The sequence below is a fragment of the Malaclemys terrapin genome, chromosome 4, assembly GCF_027887155.1.
Source record: "Malaclemys terrapin pileata isolate rMalTer1 chromosome 4, rMalTer1.hap1, whole genome shotgun sequence".
NCBI lineage: Eukaryota > Metazoa > Chordata > Testudines > Emydidae > Malaclemys > Malaclemys terrapin.
This window is the reverse complement of record NC_071508.1, coordinates 69162228-69182045: the sequence shown is the minus strand read 5'-3', so window position 1 is coordinate 69182045 and position 19818 is coordinate 69162228. Positions and strand designations below refer to the sequence as shown.

Genomic DNA, 19818 nt, shown 5'->3' with positions numbered 1-19818 from the left:
CTTTACTCCACCTCCGACGAGGGGATTAGCGCTAAAATCGGCCTTTGCGGGTCGGATTTGGGGTAGTGTGGATGGAATTCGACGTTATTGGCCTCCGGGAGCTATCCCACAGTGCTTCATTGTGACTGCTCTGGACAGCACTCTCAAATCAGATGCACTGACCAGGTAGACAGAAAAAGCCCCGCGAACTTTGGAATTTCATTTCCTGTTTGCCCAGCGTGGAGAGCACAGGTGACCACGCAGAGCTCATCAGCACAGGTAACCATGATGGAGTCCCAGGATCGCAAAAGAACTCTCCAGCATGGACAGAAAGGGAGGTACAGGATCTGCTCGCCATATGGGGAGATGAATCAGTGCTAGCTGAACTCCGTAGCAGTAAACGAAATGACAAAATATTAGAAAAAGTCTCAAAGGCCATGAAGGACAGAGGCCATAACAGGGACGCACAGCAGTGCCGCGTGAAAATTAAGGAGCTAAGGCAAGCTTACCACAAAGCCAGAGAGGCAAACGGAAGGTCCAGGGCAGAGCTGCAAACATGCCGCTTCTATGTGAAGCTGCATGCCATGCTAGGGGGTGCAGCCACCACTACCCCAACCGTGTGCTTTGACTCCATCAATGGAGAATCACACAACAGGGAAGCGGGTTCGGGGTACGAGGAAGATGATGATGAAGACAATGAAGATAGCTCACAGCAAGGAAGCAGAGAAACCGGTTTCCCCAACAGCCAGGATATGTTTATCACCCTGGACCTGGAACCAGTAACCCCCGAACTCACCCAAGGCATGCTCCCAGATCCTGAGGGCACACAAGGGACCTCTGGTGAGTGTACCTTTGTAAATATTACACATGGTTTAAAAGCAAGCGTGTTTAATGATTAATGATTAATTTGCCCTGGCAATCGCGGCCAGTACAGCTACTGGAAAAGTCTGTTAACGTGTATGGGGATGGAGCGGAAATCCTCCAGGGACATCTCCAGAAAGCTCTCCTTCATGTACTCCCAAAGCCTTTGCAAAAGGTTTCTGGGGAGGGCTGCCTTATCCCGTGCACCATGGTAGGACACTTTACCACGCCAGGCCAGTAGCACGTAGTCTGGAATCATTGCATAACAAAGCATGGCAGCGTATGGTCCCGGTGTTTGCTGGCATGCAGACAACATCCATTCCTTATCTCTCTTTGTTATCCTCAGGAGAGTGATATCATTCACGGTCACCTGGTTGAAATGGGGTGATTTTATTATGGGGACATTCAGAGCTGCCTGTTCCTGCTCGGCTGAACAGAAATGTTCCCCGCTGTTAGCCACGCGGTAGGGGTGAAGTGATCATCCCAGAGAATTGGGTGTGTGTGGGGGGGGGGTAGTTGGGTTTGTGCTGCATGTTAACCCGGAAACCGCAGCCCCTCCTTTTACATTGCAAACCCATTTTAAATGGCCAACCCAATGGGTGCTTGGTATGGGAAATGAGGGCGCTACTGTTTGAAACCATTCCCACATGTTAAGAAGGTTAAAAAAGCCAAAAGACTGTGGCTTACCATGGCTGCCTGCAAGCTGAAATCTGTTGCCTGGCACTGCGTGAGTGATCTCTCACACCAAACCGGCAGGCCCTCAATATAAGAGGAAAAATGCGACCTTGTAACAAAAGCACATGTGCTGTGTAATGTGAACAGCAAAATTTAATGTGAAAGAGCATACCCATTGTTCTCTAAAATGTCTTTTTTAACTACCTCTCCCTTCATCACCACCAGCTGCAAATGTTTCTCCTTCACAGAGGCTAGTGAAGATTAGAAGGAGAAAACGGCAGACTCGGGATGATATGTTCTCGGAGCTCCAGATGTCCTACCACGCTGACAGAGCATAGCAGAATGCATGGAGGCAGTCAATGTCAGAGTGCAAAAAAGCACAGTATGAACGAGAGGAGAGGTGGCGGGCTAAAGAGAGCAAGTGGCAGGCTGAAGAGGATAGGTGGCATCAGCTTGCTGACAGAAGGCAAGAGTCGATCCTCCAGCTGTTGGAGCATCAAACTGATATGCTCCAGCGTATGGCTGAGCTGCAGGAAAGGCAGCAGGAGCAGAGACCGCCACTACAGCCCCCGTGTAACCAACAGCCCTCCTCCCCAAGTTCCATAGCCTCCTCACCCAGGGGTAGGCTGGGTCCCCAAGGATAACAATAGGCATTTCAACATGCCCAACGGTTATTTTCTGGTCCGGGAAGAAAATCCCTTCCTCCAGCTTTTGAAACAGACCAGAGTTCCTGAAGACGCGAGCATCATGTACCTTTCCTGGCCATCCCACGTTGATGTTAGTGAAGCGTCCCTTATGATCCACAAGGGCTTGCAGCACCCCTTGCGGTTTATGTACTCAGTGGCTTGGTGCTCCGGTGACAAGATAGGGATATGGGTTCCGTCTGTCGCCCCTCCACAATTTGGGAATCCCATTGCAGCAAAGCCATCCACTATAACCAGAGTCACTACCGTTGATATCAGCAGGTCTTTTATTGCCCTGACAACTTGGATCACAGCAGTCCCCACAGTAGATTTGCCCACTCCAAATTGATTCCCGACTGACCGGTAGCTGTCTGGCATTGCAAGCTTCCACAGGGCTATTGCCACTCGCTTCTCAACTGTGAGGGCTGCTCTCATCCTGGTATTCTGGCGCTTCAGGGCAGGGGAAAGCAAGTCACAAAGTTCCATGAAAGTGCCCTTATGCATGCGAAAGTTTCGCAGCAACTGGGAATCGTCCCACACCTGCAACACGATGCGGTCCCACCAGTCTGTGCTTGTTTCCCGGGCCCAGAATCGGCGTTCAACGGCATGAACCTGCCCCGTAACACCATGATTTGCACATTGCTGGGGCCTATACTTTGTGAGAGGTCTATGTCCATGTCAATTTCCTCATCACTCTCGTCGCCGCGCTGCAATGGCTGCAATCTCCTCCTCGCCTGGTTTTGCTTTGGCATGTTCTGGCTCTGCATATACTCCAGGACAATGCGCGTGGTGTTCATAGTGCTCATAATTGCCGCGTTGATCTGAGCGGGCTCCATGATCCCAGTGTTATGGCGTCTGGGCTGAAAAAAGGCGCGAAACTATTGTCTGACGGAGGGAGGGAGGGGCGAGTGACGACATGGCTTACAGGTACAGGGAATTAAAATCAACAAAGGTGGCTGTGCATCAGGGAGAAACACAAACAACTGTCACACAGAATGCCCCCCCCCCCCCCCCCAAAGATTGAACTCAAACCCTGGGTTTAGCAGGCCGTTGATTTCACGGAGGGAGGGGGAAGCAAATGAATACAGAACAAATCTGATCCATCTATTTTTTACAGCTTAAGCTAGCAGCAGACGGTGCAGCATGACTGATAGCCATTGGCATCTTCTGGGTGCTTGGCAGAAGATGCTGTACTACGACTGCTAGCCATCATCGTCAAGACGGTTCAATAGGACTGCTGGCAAGACTGAGTCTCCAGGAGACAAAACATGTCTGTTCAGGTGCCTCTGATCGAACTCACTGAGGAATACGATGACGATGGATACCAGTCGTAATACACCATCTACTGCCAAAAGGCAAGGAGCTGCTGCTGTATAGCAATGCAGCCCCACGTCTGCCAGCACCCAGATAGCCGATGACGGCTACCAGTCATACTGCACCGTCTACTGCCAAAAGGCAATTAGCTGCTGCTGTGTAGCAATGCAGTACCACGTCTGCTGGCACTCAGATGACATATGGTGATGGTGAGCTGAGCTGAGCGGGCTCTGTGCTTGCCGTGGTATGTTGTCTGCACAGGTAACCCAGGTAAAAAGGTGCGAATCGATTGTCTGCCGTTGCTCTGACGGAGGGGGAGAGGCCTGACGACATGTACCCAGAACCCCCCGCGACACTGTTTTTGCATCATCAGGCATTGGGATCTCAACCCAGAATTCCAATGGGTGGCGGAGACTGCGGGAACTGTGGGATAGCTACCCACAGTGCAACGCTCCGGAAGTCGACGCTAGCCTCAGTACTGTGGACGCGGTTCGCCAACTTAATGCACTTAGAGCATTTTATGCGGGGACACACACAATCGACTGTATAAAACCGGCTTCTATAAATTCGACCTAATTTCGTAGTGTAGACATACCCTCGTAGTGTAGACCAGGCCTTAGATATCATGAATCAGAGCTTTCTCCATGGTTCTTAGTGAATACATTTCTAGTGCTATTTGGCAGCTGCAGATATGTTTGTGGAAAGAAAAAAATCAAATATTGATGGGGATTTGGTGCCAGCCATGTATGTTGTGGTTTACATAAGAACCACGTGAGCAGCACACGATTTGTGTCTTCAGGCTCTGTACCTTCTAAATACAGACCCGGCATCAATATTCCTGCTTTACACTGTGAAAATGTTCTATCAGCTCCAAGCTCGTTTGCTGTTAACATGCTGTAAACTTAGGTTTTTGGGACATCCCCATCAAAATATTCATTGGCCTGTCTAAATTTGGACTGATAGCAACCTTACATTAGGTTGCAAAAATGAACATATATTAGTATTTATACAGATAAGAGGTGCATTTTGAGCAAGGTAATATTATTTATATCATTTATATCCTTTGAGAGCAAGCCGTATTTTCCGTTTTTCCTTGCCATTTCCTATACAGTGTATAGGAAAGTTTTTAAGGAATAATGCAAATATGGAGGTAACTTTGTCTGAAACTGACAGGATTTTAAGAATTGCCAGTGTAATGAAACTTTTTTGTTTGTTTTGTCTTTTAATTGCTTTTTTTATGTAATGAAGTAAACTGTTAAGCATAACACCATGGCCTTGAAGTGTTTTTTACCAGAACAAACAGGATTGCGGATATAGTTCAGCGTGCGGATTGGGGTCTTCATTCTGTGTTCTGTCATTGTGTACCAGGAGAGGGCACTGAGCTTTTTAAAAATGCTTCAGAAATTAACCTTCATTTTTCTTCTGTTGAAAGTTTTACAGTCAAGATTGAAAACTTTTTACTGTCCCAAATACTGAGATTGAAGGCAATATAACTTAGTTTGAAATAAAGAATAATTCTTGTGGAGACGCATTCCATAAAAGCCAAATTCCTAGCACTGTACAAAATTGAGGCTTACATTATGATATATAAACATTTTCTAGAGTTTCTGAGGGAGAAAACCTATAGGAAGAGCTTGAGACTGACCTTTATTTAGGGAAAAAGTGCTATATCTCAGCATGTCACAAGGGCAGCACAATTTACAAATTACCCTGTTACTTCTTACTGGGCAAAGCTGTGGGTGGAGTTTCCATGCCATTATGTTACAAGCATAAAATCTTCTGTGGATAATTGTGTTCATACTTTGTTAGAAGTGCAGAGCTATTCTAAAGTACCTTTCAGCATACAAGAATAGTCCTGAGCCATATACCTGGGAAAGCAGTAGTGGTATGAGCACAAATGGGAATCCGAAAACCTTATTATTCCTGTACCTTATACAGAAATTCAAGGAAGTTCTCCGTAGCTCAGTTACTGTCTCTGTAAAAAGCAGGGGGGGGGAGGAGGATGATGCTTGCCTACATTTGTAAAGCACTGTAAGATCAGTGGATGAAAAGAGCTATACATTTGTATAGTAATACTTGTTAATATTGTGGAGGAGAGACTGATGGTAGCCCCTCAAATGCACAGCTAGTTCCTCTTTGGGAGAGCAGGCTTCACAAATTAAGATTTCAATTTAGAATTGACTCCTAAGACTAGGAGGATAAATGGTACAGAGGATAAGGACCCTGAAAAAGAAATTCTACAAGTCTGACCCAAAAATGAGTGATATGTGAATTAGCTCCCACTGTGACGGGGAAAAATATGTACAATACAAATTGTATGGAAATGCAAAATTAGGGTAGTGCCAAACATACAAGGCCACAGTCCACATCCTGGGACATGTCAGAGTCATCTGTGGTGCAGAGATAACTTTGTGTCAGTTTTGCCTCCCTCCCTGCCCCAGAGCTTGGCACCTGTCCAGTGCCTAAAGCAGCTGGATGGCTGATCTAAGTTGCTCCTGGCTGTCCACTGCCCCGTGGGTCCATTCTGGTAGCTACTGATCAATAGGACACAAGATTCTCCGACCTCTTCCCCTTCTCATGCAGTCATGCCCCCTACATCACCTAGTGAGTCCGTTGAGTATAGGGAGTACTCAGGTAGCTGGTTAAACCGGCTTTCCAACTGCTTTGCAGTGCAAATAGCAGAATGTGTGGTTCAGGGTTATTCTCCAAAGTTATTCTGAACAGAATCTCTGGCTTTTACATTATTGTCAATAAAGAGAGATTTCTCTCCTCACTTAATTTAGAAGAAAGGGGAAATCTGACAAGGAATATTTATTTTCCCTCTCAAGTGACAGAAGAAGCTTAGCTTGAATTTGGGAAAAGATGATCACTAGAGCAATTAAAGTAAAATTACTTCATGCAGAAAGGAGTTCACATGTTAAATAAATTACCATGTGCAGCAATTGGAACAACTAAGCAACAAGGATTAATCAGTTTTTATAAAGAAAAACCTTAATTAAATATGGGGAAGTAGAACTGCCAACCCAGCTCTCCATCCTACTCCCCCTACCCCCAACCCTGTATGGTTTGCCTGAGTTCCCTGCATTTTCCCAAGTTCCTATTTATAACTCTTTATGACAATGTGTTATCTGATGACTGTTGAGTTTCTTTATTACACTGCCTGTTACCAGTGGAGTTTTAGAATCAAGACTTCCCATATAGGAGCAGGACCTTTCAGGGTTAGAATCAACTGTCCTTTAATTTGTGTTTAGCTTTACGAAATGTCAGAACAAATAAGTGTCCTGCATGTTGTGGAACTGGTATTGTACAACTGACCATGCCATGGACATTTAATATGCTACATCTCCTCGTAAAAATGGATTTGTGTATAGTGTTCTAAAAAGCAACACTTATGGCTTCTTTGGGGAGTGAGAGTGATGGGGGGGGGGTCACTTTTTTCTTTTTTTGGACATTTGATCTGACTGTAGCTGTTCTTTTCAAATAGCAAGTAATTCAAATCACATGTTGATCATTGCAGTGGATGACTGTACTCCCATTTACCACCAGTCCCTCCCCTCTATGCCTACCCAGCTTCAGAAACATCCAATTTCTCCTTTTCCTCTGCTGTGTTAGATGTTGCCTGCGGCAGGAGGCAGAGCAACTGAGAAATCAGAGCTGCCTGCCAAAAGCCAGTCATGGCTCACAGCGAAAAAGAAAATACACACTCCCTTTTGGCAAATCAACAACCTCACATCAGCTTTAAGGGCTTAAACAATATATGGGCTTGGCCCAGAAGGGTCTCTCAGAGTTCAACAACAAGCGGTCATTGAAAAAGTATAATTTTAAGGGGACAGCTACGCATGCTATGCTGAGAGTTAGTGCAATGCAGTGTCATTAGAGTTCTATCTGTATAAGCTGGTGCTCAGTTGTGATCTACTCAGGAAATTTAGTTCCACCCTTGACATTTCACACCTATGTGATCTTGTTACCATAAATTAAAATAAATAAATAAATAAAAATAATGGAGATATCCCATCTCCATTAACTGGAAGGGACCTTGACAGGTCATTGAGTCCAGCCCCCTGCCTTCACTAGCAGGACCAAGTACTGATTTTGCCCCAGATCCCTAAGTGGCCCCCTCAAGGACTGAACTCGAACCCTGTGTTTAGCAGGCCAATGCTCAAACCACTGAGCTATCCCTCCCCATGCCACTTCAGAATCCATTGCACGTCCATTACTGCAGGTAATATATACATGAAGCAACAACTGTTTTGCATAGATAGTTTGCATGGAGTTCATAGTCCTAGCTACATTAGTATTCTTAGAAAAATCCCATGACAATTGCCACAAAAGACTGTATTTGCTCTGCCTCTATGGCTATGTCTACTCTACCACTTACGTTCGCAAAACTTATGTCGCTCAGGGATGTGAATATTCCACCCCCCAGAGTGAAATAAATTAGTCCGGCATAAGCACTAGTGTCTGCAGCACTATGTCAGTGGCAGAGCTTCTCCCGCCCAACATAGCTACCACTGCTCATTGGGGGTGGATTATTTATGTCGACAGGAGAGTTCTCTCCCATTGGCATTGGTTGGATACACAAGAGATCTTACAGCAGCGCAGCTGCATCGGTACAGCTGTGCCTCTGTAAGCTCTCTAGTGTAGATGTAACCTTAGATACAGAACAGATCTTCCTTAATATCCAGTACTTTTGTCATTATTACAATGTTTTGATGCTATGCTCAAATATTGTGAACCCAAACTATTTTATTGGGAAAAAATGATATATAAACATTTAATAATTATTTTTTTACAATGTGTTAATATTAGTTTGTTGAGATTTTCAGAGTCTTGTCTTTAATACTTTTTATAGCCAAAATTCATGAATTGTTTATACTGTGTGTCAAGGCACCTCTTTTCTCTTGCCAGACTTAGTGTTTCTCCCCTCTGGTGATGGTGGGCCTGGAGTACTCAGTCCCACTCAGGTAGGGTTTGCCTTCCCCCTTTGGTGCTCCCTTGGTTGTGTCTTCAGGGCAGGCCTGAGGGTAAGCCTAAGGGGTGCTCCTTCCCCACTCAAAAAGGGAAATAGTCCCATAGACCCAAGCAAAGGGTGATACCTTTCCCTGCCTCCTCGCTGGGATGGAATGTCATCCTGGGGTGTCAGTCCTTCCCCTAACCAGCACTCGGGCTTGCCTCTGTTGTATTTTCCAACTCCTTCCAAGGGAGCATCCGGAGTTAAACCGGGAATGGGTGTTTGTCAAGTGAGTATAAGGCTCACCAGGTAAAAGCACTGTGTGGAGCTCAGTCACAGGGAGGGAGAGGGGGGGAGCCTGGAGTCTTGAGAGACTTGGAAGGAGTCTCCCTGGAGCAGTTCCAGAACCCTGGTGATGGTGAGCTGGGGAGGTCAGTGAGGACTCTAGCCTAGCTAGAAGAAGGAGGGCTGTCCCAGGGGAAGAAGAGGATTACAGCACAGCCCCAGAAAAGAGGGCACTGGATACTGAGTTTCAAGGAGAAGCTGGGGGTTGGGTGAAGCCTGCCATAGTAAAACACAGTCCCAGGAAGGAGGGCTGTGATCACCTTGTCCCAAAAGAGAAGGCGTTTGAGCTCAGAAGAAAGTCAGCAAGTATAGAATGAGTCTCTGGAAAGGAGAAGCAGGGCATCTTGGGGCTACCGGGGTGGGGGGTGGGTGGTCGATCAGAAAGTCCCATTATTTAGGGTTGACAGGGCTGGGAACCCGTGGTAGAGGGGGTGCATATGTTTTCCGCTATGCTACCACCGAGGCAAAAGATGCAATCACCCCTGCTATTAAGAGGAGGAAGAAGGAACTCACCAGAGCTCTGGAGCTGGAAAAAGAGAGGTCAAAGATTGTTGCATGCCTGGCACAGGTCTGGTATGGCAGATTAGTCGTTTCCTTTTGATTTTGATTACCCCAGAAAGGGTGGACTTTTGAGGCTGGAGGGTCAACTCACCTCAGCAAATGAACTGTGTTGGAGTCAAAAAGAGTCATTGAAAACCCAGGAGGGACCAAGAGGCAGGTTGATGCAGTGCCGCACCATGCCATCGGGGCCCTGATCTGGGACTGCACTCTACTACAGGCATTAAGGTTGGAGAGCTATGGAGCATCTATTCTTCCATTAACACGTAGTAAGATTAGTAAGAGTTGTGGCATACATCACAATGATGATAATTAGTGAAGCCTTCAGTGTGCCTTATGTGGTTGTCCTGATTAAGGGAAATCATTTAAAAAAAAAAAGTCATTGGAAAAAATTACAGTTAGGGGGAACTCTACACTGGAAATTCTGTGACACTAACTTCATAGTGTAGTTTTCCTTGTTACCTGAAAGAACAGGGGATATAGGCCAGATTGAGGGAGTGAGGTCTTGGAATCCCACAGAGTCCCTAGGATCTGTGAGCTTCATTTCTGCAGTTTCCCAGGCAACCAGAAGCTGAAGGTGCCAGAGAACAGGACCTCCATGTTGTTCTCTGACCCATCCTTGCCTGCACAGCTCCTAAAGGAGCAAGAAGGGATAACTGTGTGGTATCAGGCATGGAACGGTAGTTAATATTGCAGAGAGAGGCCTCTGTCTCACTTTGCTTACCTGTAAAGTGGAGGTAATAATACTTCCCTGGGGTATTGTAAGGATTAATTAATGTTTGGAATTTGCTTTGAATGTGGATAGCCCTAGATGTGCTACATATTATTAACTGTTTTATTGTTTACTGGGTTATTGATTGCCACTTGATTTCTTGTACTGGCTCTGAATTGAAGGAGTCCAGTTCCGTCTCTGTTACTGATTTCCCACAGCTTGCTAAATGCAAAAAAAAGAAAAAAGCCCAGTATTCTATTCCAAGGTCTTCTGTGTGTAAAAGGGTTATACAGATCCCTCTGGATGACTTGTCTTTGCTGTAATTCCTGTCAATTGCTAGATAGGAAACATTCTCATTTTACTACTGATTTGTCTTCCCACCCCTATTTGTCCATTTCATCTGCCTTATGCATCTTATTGTAAACCTATGTCGTGAGCTTTCTAGGGTAGGGACTGTCTTATTACTGTTTGTACAGCACTTTAATTGGGCCCACACATGCTACCGTACTCCTAATAATAACCATAATAGTAATAGAGGGCTTTTACGATCTGGAAACATATTTGGGAGTCTGATCCTACAACTTATCTGCACATGGAATGCCCAGTGACTTCTTTGGTTGTTTATACAGAGGTCTGCAAGGAGCCCTGATGGATTAGAATTTAGTTACTCAAGCTTGACCTTTTGCATATAGGTAGGGTATGTTGCTCAGAGCTTCCAAGAAGGGGAGCACATTACATGTGTCTCTCTCTTCTTTTAGTAACACAAAGAACAATGTATCAGCTCCCAGGCAAACCACATCAGGCCTCACCTTATGAAGAGAGGATGGGTCATTGCAGCTTGGGGCTTCCAAAAAAAAAAAAATAAATAAAAAAGAGGAACGACAAAGGTGAAAAAATGAGGGCTCCTCCAGGGCTCTGAGAAGGATTCTGTTGATCCTCCAGGGCTCTGAGAAGGATTCTGTTGATCCTTGTTCCCGGGGAGCAAGGGATCCTTCTGAAAATTGACCAACTGTGGCTTCTCGGCTACTGTGTAGACATACCCACACAGTGAGATTTTCAAAAGCACTGGTCATTGGCATAACTCTGTTCCCACTGCAGTCAATGTAAATTTCATCCTTGAGTAATGAGAGCGGAGTCAGGACAACTCAGCACCTTTGAAAATCCCACCATATATCAACTCTGCAAATGTTCTGATGCACACTTTCTCCCTGGTGCCCCGCTTCAGTAATATGACTGGAAGGTGGTGATTTCCATGGAAGGAAGAGAAGGATGAATCCTGTTCCCTCAGGCCATGGGATGGATATGGGGCTGCTTCACTGAGACTACTTCAGTCTAGTGAAGTAACTTTTGCAGTTGTAGCACTCCACTGAGGGGTAGTGAATACAGGCAAAATAGGGTTGTCAAGTCTCCGCGAATCAAAGGTTAATCTTTAATTATAGATTATGTCATGTGATGAAACCTCCAGGAATAGGTCCAACCAAAATTGGTAATCCTAGCAAATAATCGTGGCTCCCAAACAACTTGCCGGGGATCCCTAGAGAGCTGGATGTGCATACCCTGTCAGGCCAACTGAAATCCTGCCCCCTCCAACTCAGCATAATTGCACCAGCTCCCTGCACCCCCTGAAGAGGCAAAATTTGGTCCACTGTGACTAACTGTAGCCGGTTTCAGTATGTAATTTCTAACATCCAGGGAATTTTGTGAGTAAACATTTTCTGGATTCCAACTGAGGTTTCTAGTTACCATTCTTACATTTTACACATTTCCATGACTGGAAATTTCTGCCAGCTGTCTGCTTAAGAGCAAGTGGTAATCTCTCTTCTCCTCAGGCAAATTTGGCACCATATTTATTTTCAGTATCATGTTTATCATAGGACAAAAATCCTAGCATGTTATATTTGGCCGTCTACTGAGATGCAACAATCATCTTTCTTGGATCTGCGTGGGTAGAGTATTAAATAACTTGCTCCGTACAAATACAAACTAAGAGGAGCCCTAATCAACACAGTGTTGATTGTCTAATAACTTAGGAGTTTTCATGTTGTTATGGTTCCAATATTAAGAACCCTTTTTCCACTGCAATGAACAAAGGGGCTTTTTCTGTGATACAAAGGTTGTAGGCAATAAAATGTGACTGTAGATTAAGTAAACATTTACTACAACGCGTATTCTTTTGTCTCCTTGTTTCCTGTTTAGATTGAAAACATAGATGCATGTCTGAGTTTCTTGGCTGCCAAGGGAATAAACATACAGGGTCTATCAGCAGAGGGTGAGTCAATCTGTCATTCCAAAATTTATCTTGTAATGAGGGACATTCAATTTAGGTTTTTTTCCTCCATTTAAAAAAAAATATACATCCAGGATCACTGGAGATTTAATAGGACTTGTGCTGTTGTGTTTTCCTCTCTTTTCCGCATCCACTGTGTGAAAGGTACGTAAAATACATGCTGGACTCAATTCTGTTAACTCTTTTACTGTAAAAATAAACCATGGGAGGGAATTAGATTCATTCACTTTTTAAAACAAAACACACACACCAAACAAACTAACCTTGCAGCTGAGTTCTAGAAATGGCACACTGAAAAACCAAAGCCTGTGTATTTATGGTTGTGACAAAAGCAGACTGTTTCTGAAATAGCAGCATGTGAAAAAAGTATAGAATTAAATAACTACAGAAAAATACATCTGTAGTCCTGTGATGCAAACGTTTGCTCACATGCATAATTTTACAAGTGCAATAGTCCCGTTGTGGTTGAAAAATAAAGTTATGCATATGTGTAAATGCGTGTAGGATCGGGGCCTATATTAATTGCATCATTGCTAAAGAATCAAAGTTTAATTTTAAAGTGAAAACTGGACTATTAACACTTCATGACTTGACACTTTACGAAACTAGAAATGCTTTATCCAGTTTTCTTAAACAAAAGTTTTAGTAGCTATGTACTGAAACAAAATGTTTTGTTGTTTTTTGTTGGATGTCTATTGAAAGGTGTCAAGTTACATTTTTTAAAAGAAACTTCTGTTTTGCTGTTCTCTTTATTTTTCTGTAGTATGTAAATTTTTACATTTGCCTCTGTAAGTGCATATAACAATGAAATAAATTCAAATGTTACAAAACGAAACAAAAATAAAAAAATTAGATGCTGTCAGTCCACCCATCGAAACCATTCGTCCCCAGCCACATTATATTAATAACCACCTACTGCACAGACTGTAGTGCCAGCATGTCGTACATCAGGTTTCACCTTACTTTCACTTAAGTATGTTTGAAAAAGCAAGCAGGTGCCAACAACCAGAGTAAGCAACAATTAAGTCGGACTCTGAATGTATTAGGTTACACCTACCTCAGTATTTCCCAGAACAAGTAATCGGATTTGCAAGTTCAGGTGAGACGACTTTCTGGGTTTAACTTCTCAATTAAGTTTCCTTGCAAGCTTGAGTTTGGGGAGCTGGTTACTTTGCAAAGTTTTTGCATGAGTATGCGTAACTTAGTTACCTATGTACTTAAAGCTGTGATTTCTCCCTCTCCGCTCATGTTGCTGCCTAAAAAGCAAGGTGAATTTGATAGCCTGTCTGATCATGTGATTGACAATTCTTAAAGAGAATTGCTGCCGGCCCTCTCAGCTGGAATAGAAAAGCTTTTCTCTCTTGGCTTTGACTGCCTGGTTGCCAACAACCAAAATCTCCTGGCTGTAAGCATTTGTGTGCATAGCACTGGGGGATTCCCAACTCTTCATGCCAAAAGGATAATTGTATTCGGTTTCTAGCTGTCTCACGGTCTTAGTGGAAGACTAACTAATTATATTTATGCTTGAAGTACAGTACTCAATGGACGAGCAGTGACTACAAAATTCCCGGCTTCCTGCTACCAACAGAACCTGAGTGAGAATGTTTAGAAACAAGATGCATTTCTTTTAATTTCTAAACAATTGGGATATTAGCATTCCTCCCTTTTGGGGTTATACTGTGTTGTTACGTACATTAATAATATGAGACACATACTTTGAATTAAATGTGTGTGAGAAAGAATTCCCCTTTAGGAGAAGTAGATTATTATCTGCAAAACACAGATGCCTTCCTGCAGCCTAAGGGTGTAAGAGGACAGCCAGTGTTTAGAAGGAAGATCCTTAACATAAATGTGGTTTAACTAGAAGTATTGTTGTGGTGAGTTTGGTATTCACAAACTACTAGTTCCACATTTGTCCCCCACCTACCCCCCCAAGTGGGTTTTCAGTGGGGTGATAATTACCTGAAATAATTGCTTCCTCTAAGCATAAAGTCATATTTAATGTCATTTGTTTCAGTTTCAGGGTTTTCCACGGAAGTTTCTTTTCAGAGCACTTCACATCTTACTAGACTCTGGCTGTGAGCTTAAGACTCTTTTTTGACGTGGTTGGATGGTGACCCCTGTAGCTTCAAGTCTTAAATGAAACAAACCATCTCCTATTGAAAATAGGTGATGTTATTAAAATATACCCCAGATAATGCACAGGGGATGAAATATATAGGGAAATGTTGTGTACATAGGTTTTCTGACTGTAAAGTACATTCAAATAATTTAATAAAGATATAGCATCACCCAGGTGCTAGGCATAAGTGGCCAGCAACATTTGCAACGTCCACCAAATGCACCTTGCCCTACTACAGCATATTCAAATATGCCATATTGTAGGGAGTAGAGAGCTAGTGCAATTCCTGCTTCAAACTAAAGATGCTCTTTTGAGATTCGGAAAAGATCTTAAAGGCCCCCTTTCTCCCTCCCAGTCACCTTCATTTCATTTGCACCCAGGACTTATTGTCTGAGGCTCTCCCTCATTGCAATACATAAGGATTTAACTTCCACTTTAAAATGTTGTGGGTTTAAAAAAATAATAATTTTATTCATCTTGATAATGATAATGTGCTGAAAGCAGGGCAGCAGACCATTAATACATGCAGTAGTATTCTGACGATATGAGAACAGTTGGCTCAATGTAAATAATCCTTTCCTACCGAGTGCCCTAAATTGGATTCAGACATAGGGAACAGAAGTCATCTTCCCTCTTAGGAGAAGCTTTAAGATAATGGGTCTCCCATTTTCACCCAGATAGTGCCCTTGTAATCAATGGGGCTACTCAATTGAGTGAAGTGAGTGGGATTCAGCCTAAAGCCTCTAAAAGTGGAAGCCCTGCATGTCAGTATATGATGATAAAACAGAAAAGGCGAACCTGGCTGCTTCTGCACAATAAACTCCTGTTTTCAACCCAGATGAGAGAGAGACATTCCCATGCATGTTTCACCTCGTGGAACTTTGTCAATATGTTACAAAATCCCAGACAAACCAGCTGCGGTGATGAGAAAACTGTCTTGAGTAAAATTCTTTACTCTGCTAACCTTAGAGGTCCATAAGCTCTCCCACCAGATCACAAACCACTCTCAGCAGAGCCCAGGGTATCCCATTCTCATGACATCTACTAATTCAGTATTTATATACGGTACCTTTCACAGTGGCACAAGTCAGTCTCCAAAGGATACAATAGCGCAAACTTGATGGCAGCCAGGGGGATGCCACGAATGGCTACCACAATAGTAATGGAATAAATTACCTGTCTTACTGTTCCATGTATACTACTACTAAAAAGAATGTATTGAAGATTGAAATTTTTGGGCTTGAAAGCAACATTTAATTTAAACCTTACTCTGGGAGATGCATGTTAACCGTGACGGGAAGCAGGCATCTCATAAAAAACAAATAAAAACATTGAACCTGGTTAAACAATGCCATAACCAAACAAGCTAGTAAAGTGTTGGGCACAGGTTGCTAAGATCCAGTGGATCAAATGCAAATAATTGTATTTACTCCCTTTGCAAATTTTCAGCCAGGAGGAAGTAGGAGTTTATAATCAGTTCAGAATGGAAATATAAGCTGAAGCCCCCTCTACATTTTTTTTCTACACCTTTACTATAAGGAGGAAGTTCATTATGACTGGAAGTGTAATTTGTACTCCTCAGTAAAGTAAAGCTACACTTAAATAAGTGGGCTCCAATGTATGCACACTTTTATTATTTCTATTACCCTAGGAGCCCCAGCCATGGACCAGGACCCTGTTGTGGAAGGAACGTACAAATATAGGACAAAGAGACAGTCCCTGCACCAAAGAGCTTACAAACTAAGACCTCAGCTGTTAATAAGGGGAAGTTTCTGTGGAGATGTGGAGGAGCTCTTGTCTCCTCTTTCCACTGCCATTTTCCTTCTAGTTACTCATCAGTTTGAGCTTTGTATGCATGCCCATGCTGTTCCCTGGACTGATGCAGACCCACTTTCTGGCCTGTTGGAATTCCAGCTCTCTACTTATTCTCACCACTTTCCAAATAGTGTTTCTAATTGCCAAGGTTTTGCAGATTACAGATGCTGTGTATGTGCAGTAGGAACTAATACTTTCTTTGAAGATAGCAGTTGCACCACCTGTGCATTAATAGATTAGCTGGATAGAGATCAGCTGAGCAAATTGTGAAGCCATAAAGTGATCAAAGGAAACATTTTACTAGTCTTCAGAACAACCACTATCTAATTTTGGCCATGTCTATATTTTTTTCCTCCGTACTGAAATTCATGCTCCTGTAGCTAAACTATTTTCAGCTCAACTGCAGCTTGTACTTTGCAAGCAATTTTTTCTCTCTCTTTCATTGACAGAGTCCTAAGCAGAGTCTGTGTTTTTGCCGAGTTGGTTTGAATTTATTGGAAATCTGTCAGTGCTGTTTCCCACCTCTTCTTGGTAAATTAAACAATTTTCCTCCTTTCCCTATGGCTAAATCTCTTAATCCAAGAGGACTTTCTGCATATAGGGATGCCACATCACTCTTGGCTACTTTCTAATGTTATTCCCTGGGTGAGATTAATCTTTTCTAGAACACACACAGCACCATTAAAAGGAAAGTGGTAGCAGCTGGCTTTCTGGATAGGCTCTGAAGAGTGTCTACCCATGAAATGTTTGGTCGTCCAGACCTATATTATATGCAGTTATATTGACCCTTTTTTTGGCAGGATTCCCTTTTGTTTTCTTTAATAGCCTATCTCAGCCTCACTTGTTGTTTCGGCTGAGAAGGGATGTAGCTGCCTTCAAAGACTCTTGGTGTTGGCCAGAGAAACTTCCTAAAAGTGATGTGAGCATCGCTCTCCCATCCCAAGGAGCTGCATGTGTTGCCTCTGCAGGAGGCCCACTCTCTGTCAGCCTTTGCGTTCAGAACCAATCTGTGCACCTGAAGTCTGGTCTGTTGTGTAGTGCTACAAGTGCTCCTGCTAAACCACCTGGCTAGCCTATTCTGATCATTGTAAATCTGTTCATTTTATTCAATCGGTATTTTTTCTCCTTCCATTCCTTCTTGGCTTCAATCTTTTAGATTCCATATGTAGTAACTTTTTAACTCTTAACAGCTGCAGTATAGTCCTGACATTTCATTCTAATTGTCCCAGAAACTAACATTATACATATCCTATCAATTTACTTCCTTGTTTTCTGTGGATTTCCCTGTTGCCTTGCCACTGAGTCTTGTATACTTTTGTATCAAGAAAGAGAGTAGGTTGGGCAGCTTTTCAAAATTGGAAGTCAAAGCAGTAGGAGCAACAAACAGCAGACGACGTCACTGCATGGAAATGTCCAATCAACAGATTGGGAGGGTTCTTTTTAAAACCCTGCATCTCCCTGAAACCAGAACATCTGGCAATATTTGTTTAAAACTTAAAATATAAATAAAGAACCCTGCTTTTTTGTTTGTGGCCAAAATGAAAATGATTGGGTTACATGCTCATGCTCTCATAACTCAGCATGCATGTTTAAACTGACGCAAAACAGAGAAGGAGAGTTTGAACTGGAAGTAATTCAGATGGTACTCACTGGCAAAACACAGTGAGGCTGAAGTACTCCCTGTGTACAAAGTCCAGTGGCAAACTGCCAGGTGAATTACCTCAGTCCATCTTTCGAGATAAGAGAACCAGAAGTACTCCTAAAAGGCCTGTTTGAAATATTTTGCTTATTCTTAAAGGGCCATAACCTGCTCCCTATGCAGTTAATGGAAGTTTTTCTTTTACTTCAGTGGAAACAGCATTGAGTCCAAAGTCTATGGGTATAATTTTTCTTGTATCCTGTTTAGAAGATACATTTTGCTTAGGCAGATTACAGACAATGTGAAAATAGTGTCAAAATATAGAAGAGATTTTCTTTGTTTCTTGTTTTGCTTTTCATTGTTTTAAGGGTATATTTTTGTGTGGGTTCTTATTTTCTGTGTTTCTAAGACAATGTTAAAACCAGGTTTCTCTTCTGATAAACACAGCAGATGGGCATGCACTCGCATATATCAAATTATACATTATAGGTAGGGTTGGTAGCACCACTTATTATTAAGGTCGCCTGACATCTCCTATTATAAGGTCCTGTTTTCAGTTGCTTATCACTTGCTAAATTTTAACCATTTGGGCTGAATTTTTCCTTCCTGAGTGTCCGGCTGCCTCAGGTTGAATTATTTTGAAATATTTTGCCAAAACAGTTCAGCTATATCTGAAAACAAGGTTAGGGGGAAAAAATGTTGAATCAATGTTAAAAAATTCTGGCAACTTTTAGAGCTCCCATGCTGTGAAACAGAAACTTGATATTTGGTAAGGTATGTCGTCTTCTGTTCCTGTGAAAACCAGTCCAAATTTGGTCAAGTTATAAGCCTTTAAAAATTGCTGTTTGCACATGCTCAGTAGAGGCTTCTTAGATTTTAGCAGCTATATTTCCACAAGATTCTGTCTACACTTGGGCTAAGAAGGACTTTCCCTGCAATTGCAGCTTGGGTGAGGTGTGGCCCCTGTGCCCACAGAGCCCCCTCCCGCACTCTGAACCTCCCATTTCTGGACCCATCCCAGACCCCACACTGCCAGGCCAGAGCCCATACCCCCTCCTATGCCCCAACCCCCTGCCTCAGCCTGGAACCCCCGCCCCCCCCCACACACATTCTGAACCCTTTGGCCCCACCCCCAGCCTGGAGCCCCCTCCTGCACCCCAAGCCCCTCATCCCAGCCCCACCCCAGAGCCTGCACCCCCAGCCAGAGCCCTCACCCCACTGTAATCCATCCCCCTGCCCTAGCCCAGAGCCCCCTTCTGTACTCTGAACTCCTCATTTAAAAACACATTAAGACCGCAAAGTGGAGCACTCAAAAGTTAGGAAATACCAGTTTTAAAGTTGTCTGTGCAACCTTAATTTAGCCCCTTGTGCATATGCATTATGGTATATAACCACATACTATTTTCCCCCCAAGGACCCTTGTTCTTTTAAGAGTGTGTGTGTGTGATATAATATGCAAGATAGTACATGTGACAATCAGAAACTTAAATGTTGTGGATACCAGGTCCTTATTGCCTTGTGAAAAGACCAGACTAGTAATTATCTAGTTTAAGTATAGCCACTAATATACACACTAATTCTGTTTCTTAATTTGAGTATATTAGATTTTCATAATTGAAATAAATTAGACTGACATATAATGAAATATATGTTTTCATATATCATGAAAACAATGCAATTCTGTATCACTGTGTGGCTTCTCCCCATCATGCACATTGAGGACTAGAACTTACAGCAAATCATTTGCAGCATGATGTTGCTACATTGCATTTGATTTTTGCATCTTAATTTTGGCTTAAAGGAATTCTTTATTAAAATGCACCAGCTCACAACATGTCTTTCATTTCTAATACATCCACTGCAATCACTGTAGGGGA

The 19818-nt window shown here is 43.1% G+C and overlaps 1 protein-coding gene and 1 long non-coding RNA gene across 8 annotated transcripts in view; one reads left to right on the top strand and one right to left on the bottom strand.

Moving 5' to 3' along the window:
• The window catches only part of NAV2 (neuron navigator 2), a 340973-nt gene that overhangs the window by 137036 nt on the left and 184119 nt on the right, over positions 1-19818 (top strand). For 6 of the 7 annotated variants that reach the window (XM_054026540.1, XM_054026538.1, XM_054026539.1 and 3 more), the window contains exon 4: positions 12275-12347. In XM_054026540.1, coding sequence (XP_053882515.1) covers positions 12275-12347 — 73 coding nt within the window. Of the gene's footprint in view, positions 1-12274; positions 12348-13446; positions 13465-19818 lie in introns of those variants that run through there. The other variant, XM_054026542.1, reaches the window with a different exon arrangement.
• Positions 11488-13594, bottom strand: LOC128836338 (uncharacterized). The gene is made up of 2 exons (XR_008444766.1): positions 13423-13594; positions 11488-12552 (listed from the first exon to the last, which is right to left on the bottom strand). It is a non-coding gene; the product is annotated as an uncharacterized LOC128836338 (long non-coding RNA).